Source organism: Medicago truncatula, chromosome 5, assembly GCF_003473485.1.
Source record: "Medicago truncatula cultivar Jemalong A17 chromosome 5, MtrunA17r5.0-ANR, whole genome shotgun sequence".
Lineage (NCBI taxonomy): Eukaryota > Viridiplantae > Streptophyta > Magnoliopsida > Fabales > Fabaceae > Medicago > Medicago truncatula.
Window position 1 is genome coordinate 44599386 of NC_053046.1, and position 8907 is coordinate 44608292.

Genomic DNA, 8907 nt, shown 5'->3' on the forward strand with positions numbered 1-8907 from the left:
CTACATCTAACTATTTTACATCTATTGTAATTAACAAGAAACACTAGCTATGATGAGAACATAAACTAATATAAATTATCAACAAATTTAATTTTACAAAGTTTTTTCAATTTGATATTATATTTAAATGTGAAAGGAAGTAATAGGTAGTTAGGGAGACAGAGATCCCAAAGTTACTAGTATGATTTTGTACCCTGCCAACTATTAATTGAATTCAACGGCAAGAATAATATACCTATCCTTGTCTCTTTCTGTCTCTCATTGATTGAGTTCATATAGTACTAGTACATGTTGATAGTATATATGTTTCTATGCATGTGTTGCTCTCAGCACGAGTGTATGTTATGTTATGTTATGTTATACAAGAAGCAGCAAAAACACATATAGAAGAAGGGAGTATAATATAATAAAATAAAATAAAATAATTTACAGCGCTGCTAATTGTGAAAGAGAATATAGAGATATAAAATATAGATATAGGCCAGTCGCTGCTTTAGCTTACTAGTGGGTCCAACTAAACTAAAAATATAAAGAAATTGAAATTGCATTTTTGGTCATTAAATAGGAGACCTGTTGATCATCTAAATATATCATATCAATTAAGCAAAAGCATTGACGCAAGGCTCTGCCTGCACAAAATACTACTTCTTCTTAATCATTCATTCACTCACTACAACTAATTAGGTTAATCTCTATCTATCCTGCCTGCAGCTTCACACACATCACATACCTAATTTATTTCCTTGTTTCATTTCTCTTTAATTTCCGTACTTATTATTCTACGTACGTGTTCTCCTCAACTACTTAACTTAATTTAATAATTGACTCTTCCTTCATTCCCTTTCTCTAATATATATCATGACATGAATGATATCTTCTGATCTTTTTATATAGGAGGATCTGAGAAACAACTTTAATTATAAGGATGGAATATGGTGGTGGGTTAGTGGCTGACGGTGGTGTGTTTGGACCGATGGTGGGAGGAGGAGGAGGAGATCAAGCAGATATAATTGAGGAGCTGTTGGGAGAAGGTTGCTGGATTGAAGCAAGTGAGAATAGTTTGATGGCCATGCAGCAAACTACGCCACAATCACAATACATGTCCAACAATAATAATATTCCTATGGGAATGGGAGAGGGAGATCACTTCAATCATCATCATCATCATCATCCTCATCCTCATCATCAAATGGAATGCACTGCTCCAGCAGCAAATCATGATGATCAGCAGGAAAGTGGTTTTGTTGTTGGGAAGAGATGGTGGATTGGGCCTAGGGCAAATCCAGGTCCAACAACATCTGTCAAAGAAAGATTAGTGGTTGCTGTTGGTTACTTAAAAGAGTACACAAAGAACTCATCCAACAACGTCCTTATTCAGATATGGGTACCTATGAGGAGGAGATCAGCCCTAATTCACACTCAAAACCACTACCTTCAGCAGGAGTCATCATCTGCACCTGTTTCTGTGAATCCAAACATGAACGTTCATGTTCGTTTCTTTAGAAGCCATGACTATCCGCGTCATCAGCAGCAACAGCAATATGGATCTCTTCTAGCACTTCCAGTTTTTGAGAGAGGAAGTGGGACATGCCTTGGTGTTATTGAGTTTGTTATCTCCAATCAAACCCTCATCAATTACCGTCCACAACTTGATCATCTCTCTAATGCTCTTGAGGTATGTTTGTTACTTCTTCTTGAAATTAAATTAACAAATGTTAGAAACATACATGAGATTGAATATGGATCCATCTTTTGCTGATGCAGGCTGTTGATTTTAGAAGTAGTCACAACATGAATATCCCACAAGCAGTAAAGGTAATTAGCAAACAATCATCATCAGATCATAGTACTGGATTTGATTAGATCAACAAAAACTATATAAAATTGTTTCTAAAAATGATATGATAATGAATAATTAGGTATTTGAAGAGCTATATGAAGCAGCGGTGAACGAGATAATGGAAGTGTTGGCGTCAGTGTGCAAGACGCACAATTTACCATTAGCACTAACATGGGCTCCTTGCCTACAACAACAACAAGGAGGAGGAAAGGGAAGTAGTGGTGCATCAGGTTGTGGTGTTTCAACTATGAGTTGCTGCATATCAACGGTTGATTCAGCTTGTTATGTTGGTGACATGGATGTATTGGGATTCCAAGAAGCGTGCAGTGAGTATCACCTTTTTAATGGACAAGGAATAGTAGGAACAGCCTTCACAACAACCAAACCTTGTTTTGCTATTGATATTACTGCCTTCAGCAAATCTGAATATCCACTTGCTCACCATGCCAACATGTTTGGCTTACACGCTGCTGTTGCCATTCCATTGAGGAGTGTCTACACTGGTTCTGCTGCTGATTTTGTTTTGGAATTTTTCCTTCCTAAAGATTGTCGTGACACCGAACAGCAGAAACAAATGCTAAACTCATTGTCCCTTGTTGTTCAACAAGCTTGTAGGAGCTTGCATTTGCATGTCGTCATGGACGATAATAATAATAATAATATGAATGATAATAATTCTTCAGCTGACCATGATCATGATCAATTCACCTTCCCAACAACAAATAGTTACATGCCTTCTTCTGCTTCTGAACCACTATCACAAGTTGATGCAGTTTCAGGTTGTTCAACCAAAGACACTTCATCATCATGTTCTTGGATTGCACATATGATGGAGGCTCAGAACAAGGGGAAAGGCGTCTCCGTGTCATTGGAATACCTTCAAGAGCCTAAAGAGGAATTCAAAGTCACAACCTGCAACTGGGACAGGGAGAGGGAGGACAATGTCTTTTCAGAATTCGGCCAAGTACTGCAGCAGCAGCAGCATGATCAGAGCAGTAATTCAAGGGCAAGTGTTGTAAGTGTAGAAGCTGGTGAAGAATCTCCTGGTGCCTGTGGTCGCCGGTCGTCTTCTTCTTCGAGTGGGAGAAAGTCCGGGGACAAGCGAAGAACCAAGGCGGAGAAGACTATAAGCTTGCCGGTTCTGAGACAATACTTTGCCGGAAGCCTAAAGGACGCCGCAAAGAGCATCGGTGGTAAGTGACTTGTAAAATTCAATTTCAGTTTTAATTAATTAATTAATTAAATAAAACTATGTCATGGATATTATTATCCAACAACTCGATCTCAATCACAATCTGAAGTAATTAAATAATAATTTTGTGATACAGTGTGTCCTACAACTCTGAAAAGGATATGCAGACAGCATGGGATTACAAGATGGCCTTCAAGAAAAATAAAGAAGGTGGGCCACTCTTTAAAGAAGCTACAACTTGTGATTGATTCTGTTCAAGGTGCAGAGGGTGCCATACAGATTGGCTCTTTCTATGCCAGCTTCCCAGAGTTGAGCAATGCAACTGCTAATGGTGGTGATGGTAATGATAACAGCAACAATAGCTTCTATAATAATAACCATGGAGATGGAATAGTTACTAGTTTGAAATCCCCACCCTCTGCTTGCAGTCAGACCCATGCAGGAAACAAATTACCTATGACTACTACTACTGCCATTAACCATCATCATGTTGTGATGACAGAAAACCCTACAGGAGCTCCTTTAGGAGTTGATCATGCCTTCATGCATGCATCTAATATTAATATCCAGGACTACCATCAGCTGCAGGAGGATCTTGATACTAAGCAATTACTGCTACATTTCAACAACAATAATCAAATCCTACCTCCAAGACCAACTGTGGCCTGGAACAACAACAATTCTTCATCATCAACACTCCTAGAAAGGGGTGCTTTCAGAGTGAAGGCAACTTTCGCGGATGAAAAAATCAGGTTTAGCTTGCAAGCAATGTGGGGATTTAGAGATTTGCAGCTTGAGATTGCAAGGCGATTTAACCTAACAGATATGAACAACTTGGTTCTAAAATATTTGGATGATGAAGGAGAATGGGTTGTGTTATCATGTGATGCTGATCTTGAAGAATGTAAAGACTTGCACACATCATCTCACACACGTACCATTAGACTCTCTCTTTTTCAAGCTTCCCCTCTCAATCTTCCAAACACTTTCCGCAACAGCAGCAGCAGCAGTCCATCCTCCTAGCTAGCTAGCTTACAACTTCTGATCATCTGAATGTGTTGTGTCTGTCTGTCTGTCTGTCTGTATATTGTATAGCATCCAAATTCCCAAGCAAACATAACATCAATGTTAGCTCATATACCTTTACTGCTTTTCATTTAATTACTCGTTAAGTTAGATTCTGCGGCTTTATTTTGTTAATTACACATCTTGTTGTTTAATTAGAGTTTTAGTTAACAAAGCATCATACCAAACTGTTACTTCTCATGTAGTCTTTGTGATTACATAAACTATTTTGTTCATCTCACTCATAAGAATTACATTAACTTTTTTTCGCTTTTCAATGACACAACTTTCATCTCAAATGAATTTCTATAACTCAAGTTATGCACGATAAATAATGTTGCTATTCTTGCTAAAAAAATATCCATTATGATATGCCTCAAACCTATATACAGGAGTTTGACCATGCTAGGGGTCGAATTTGGCTTGCCATAAATGGTTGTCTTAACGACTTCTTGGCAACAATTTTTACATTGTTGCCTAAAAAAATGTTTCCTCATACAACAAATATTGTAGGGGAACTTCTATGGTACACTAACAATTTTGAGTGTACCGGTACTCTTGTTTCACAAAATATATAAATTAACGATCACTTTAATAAAATAAAAAGGTATTTGTCAATATTTATATTTAAAAAACATCATTTCATAAGAAAAATCATCATTTCATTGTTTATAAGGATCATATTAAAAAATTTACATTTTGTCATAAAAAATAATCAATATTCATTGTTATGAGTAATAAAAATTCTTAAAAATTAAATTTTATTTCGTCGAAGCTTTTGGTAAATAAAATTTAATTATCTTAGTTGTCAATGATAGAAAATAATTATTTTTCTTCAAAAAAAAAACTCATTTATTATTAATTTTACGATTTGGTGTACCATAGAATTTGCCATGTTGTAGTGTCATCGAAGTTTTACATATTTTTTCTTAAAATGCTTTATTACAATATGCAATATGCATAGTTTAAAATATGATGTTTTTGGCGAAAATTACTTATTATGGTGTTGTTTATGTTTACAAACAATATATTAACGAAAAAAGTATAAGGATACTCTAACCAAGATACAAAAGACCGAAAAACAAATAGATCACACCTAATACACCGCTACATGTAACATTGTTACTTCCTAAAAATACTAGGTGCATACACGAATAACTGATTTCGTTAAAAACCATCTCCGCAAAGTATCCTTGATACGATGAACCAACAAGAACACAACATATACTTAGTTCGAAAAAAATGCACCCTTTTTTAGCCTCCCAAACAGGCCAATACATTACTTATGGGTACAGTGTTGCATGCCAACAAATTAAGCCTAACAGATCGTTGATGACTTATAGTTGATAAGTTATTTAAATTTTAGGTAAAATTAACCGTTTAACTAACTGATAAAGTGTTAGGTCTTCGTCATGAGATTGCAGCCCTGAAATTTATATTTGAAATGACATGGATATCTTGTCAAAATGATAATTGGAAAACAGCCATGAAATTCTTTTAGTAGTACCAAAAGAAAAGAATTCGATATTTCTTGGAATGAAAATAGAATAGAAAATATGTTTGAATTGAATTAAATTAAAATGAAATTAATAAAAAAATAATTAACTCATGATATGAAATAATATTACATACTGTGTTCAATGCCATGTTTGAGAATCTTTGTTATTAATTCTAATTCAATTTTGACATTCTATGAAAACGTTTGATTCAGCTCTTTTTTTTACTATCAAAAAACTCATCAATATTGCTGCCCCAACTATATAGTATACTCCCTTAGCATGTCTCGAATGAATATACTCTTGCCCTAAGTCTCTTCTTAGCATGGTTTATCATAGGTTTGCCTTGCCTAGTTTAGATTCGCTTTCTTAATGGATTCATGGGTGCAATATATATAGTTGGGGTTAACCATTTTATAATGATGTATTTACACTTTATTTTAACTTTTAAAAAAATATTACATCTTCTATTTTATCATGTTCACGAAAATAATCTTTTTTTTTGTCCTCCTACTTTATTATGTTCACAAAACAAAACTAATAAAAAAAGTAAGCCCTTAACATCATCACCACCTTGAACAAAAAGAGTTAGCTCAATGGAAAACTCTTGTACAACTTCCACAACAACATTGTACCTACTTTCCGTTTTTGCCAAAAGAAGTTTTGTTAAAGAAAAATGTTTTTTAAATACCTATACATCTATTTAACCTTTTGAAAGACAAAAATAGAGAGAATGATATGATAGATTGATAATATTATAGGAAGAAAGATAGAAAGAAAATGAGGTGTTGATTTCATCTTAAAGAGTTCTTTTTAGGGATTCCATGTTGGAGAGTTAGAGATGTCTAAACATAATTGTTGTTTGTTAATAGTATACAAGATAACAAAGAGAGCATATCATAGAAGGGTGATCTATAAAATCATTCCCAAAATTAGATTGAATGATTATTATTTTTATTTTTTTTTACAAGATTGAAATTGAATGATGATATTGACTAGATTTTGTGAAAAATATTTAATGAGGGTGTCATTATCAACTTCGATAAAGTTATGGGGTCCAGATGATCAAAAGCACACAAAGACCGTTTATAATATTACCATGTGAAGTGGATGGACAATCAACGGTCACTAACATTACAACTTATAGGTGAACTTTACTTTTTTAGCGACTTAAAGATATTCTTCTGTGTTGATTTACTATTTAACAAAAGTAATAAATGTATACTTTTTCGGCATTAAAAAAAATCACAAGGTTGAAAAACTTTTCTCTTAAGTAGCCGTTCCCTTTTCAACAATAAGCTGCGCTTTTAATTGATAAGCTAGTAATCAAGAGTATTCGGATGCCATGATTCAAATTCTTTGTGGTTTAACCAAAATTGTTAATTCAAATTTAGTCTTAAAAATGCAACAACATTAAATATAAATTGAAGAAATTTTTTGCAGTCGCGCACAACTATTTATAATATCTAAAGATATTAAATAATATTTTCTTTGTCTTAAATTAACCGAGTTACTTGATCATTTCATACATAATAAATAAAGGAGAATGCTAAGAATTGCCCTTGGGACAAGGGATAAGGGGATAAAAATAGAAATATAGCATTGGAAAATGGTGAAAAATGATCAATTTAACTTTTTAAAAATCAAAATGTTGTTGAAACCAATGCAAACATGTTACTTTTGACTCCAATCCAACTCAAGTAGATTTACTATTGTTAATTTATTTGTTTAGAGAACAAATATACTAAAATCCTTCGATTTGTGAATGTAAGGTAGATAAATAAATAGTTCATGAATATAGTTCAGTTAGTAGAAATAATGCATTGTAAATATATAGGTCAGGGTTCGAATCTAAGACACCCAACTTATTCACCTTAAAAAATTGAATTATAGTCATTATGCTACTTGACAAAAAAAAATGCAAAAATATGTTATATCTTATAAAAAAAAAGTATTTTTACTAAAATATGTTAAGTCTTGTCAAAAAAATAATACTATTGATGTATTTATCATTATTATAAATGTATAATAGACGATGTTGCATTGAAAGTAATGCATCACCACCAATCCAACTCAACTAGATTTACTATTGTTAATTTATTTGTTTAGAAAACAAATATACTAAAATCCTACGATTTGTGAATGTAAGGTAGAACTTCCCTAATTAAGAATTTGTAATCCATCCTCACATTATTTAGTGGCTCTGCACCACAACTATTTCAAAATGCACTAACTAGGTAATATATATTGTATATTGCAGTTTCTCCTAAAATTATTCTAACCTCCCCTAATGTATTTGCAAATATCTCTCACACCCCTCTATTTGCAAATGATCGTGTGATTCATCAGTTAACATAAATATTTTATATTTATAGTTTTCATATATCTATAGTTATTTTTTGAGTATCCTCCAGCTAGTCAAAACTTCTTGTAGTGCTTGTACAAGTCTCCTTTCCATGTATGCCTAAATCATCCAAGACAACACTCTACAATCTTTCTTACAAAAAGGGACTACCTCAATTTTCTCTCTAATGGTTGTAGTATTTATAATAATATGTTATGTGTCCGCTCATTTCTACTATATTGAATTTACTTCTTTTTAGTTTATTACTACATATGCATATAAATATATAAATAAGCAATCCAAAACATTTTTCTTCTCTGAAACCTTTCATAAAATGTCTCTTGGTAAGTACTCTACTGCACATCTTTCTCAAATAAATGGAAATCTATATAGATTTTTTTCTCTTCAATTTGTCTTCATAAAATATTCATAGAGAATACATAGATATCATATTATAGTCATGGTTTCTTTAAAAAATATATATTATAGTCATTGTTCTATTTGCTTTGATTTTCTATCTTTAGGCGGTATCTTTTTTATTTATTTTTTTGTCTTAGTGTCGTGTTTGATTTAGGTTGAAAGATTAATTTTGATCAAGTGTAAATTCAAACAATGATTTTGACGTTGTCAATATTACAGATCTGAAGACATGAATATTCTAGAGACTTAAATATAATCATATTTAAGGCATATGTATTATATTGTTTTATGCTATTAACATACATTTTGTTATTATTTGCACATTTATCCCTTTTATTTTTGGCGACTTTAAATTTATATTATATTGATATACTTTATCGATTTGAATAGATGAATATCATTTATTATTATTGTAAAAAAAAAACATGATATGGGCTATATTCTTAATCTTGAATTAATCATTCTCTCAAAAAGTGCATTACATTATGACTAATAAGTTTAATATATATATCACCGTCTCTCTCTCTCACTTGCCCTACTTATCAACACA

The 8907-nt window shown here is 32.6% G+C and overlaps 1 protein-coding gene across 1 annotated transcript; it reads left to right on the forward strand.

Moving 5' to 3' along the window:
- The first annotated feature begins 527 nt into the window (after positions 1–527).
- Positions 528–4250, forward strand: LOC11421786 (protein NLP5). Its single transcript, XM_003618060.4, has 5 exons — positions 528–684; positions 895–1675; positions 1765–1815; positions 1920–3033; positions 3169–4250. The coding sequence occupies exons 2-5, from the start codon at positions 926–928 to the stop codon at positions 4053–4055; spliced, it is 2802 nt and encodes a 933-aa protein (XP_003618108.1). The 5' UTR covers positions 528–684; positions 895–925; the 3' UTR covers positions 4056–4250.
- The last annotated feature ends 4657 nt before the right edge of the window (positions 4251–8907 follow it).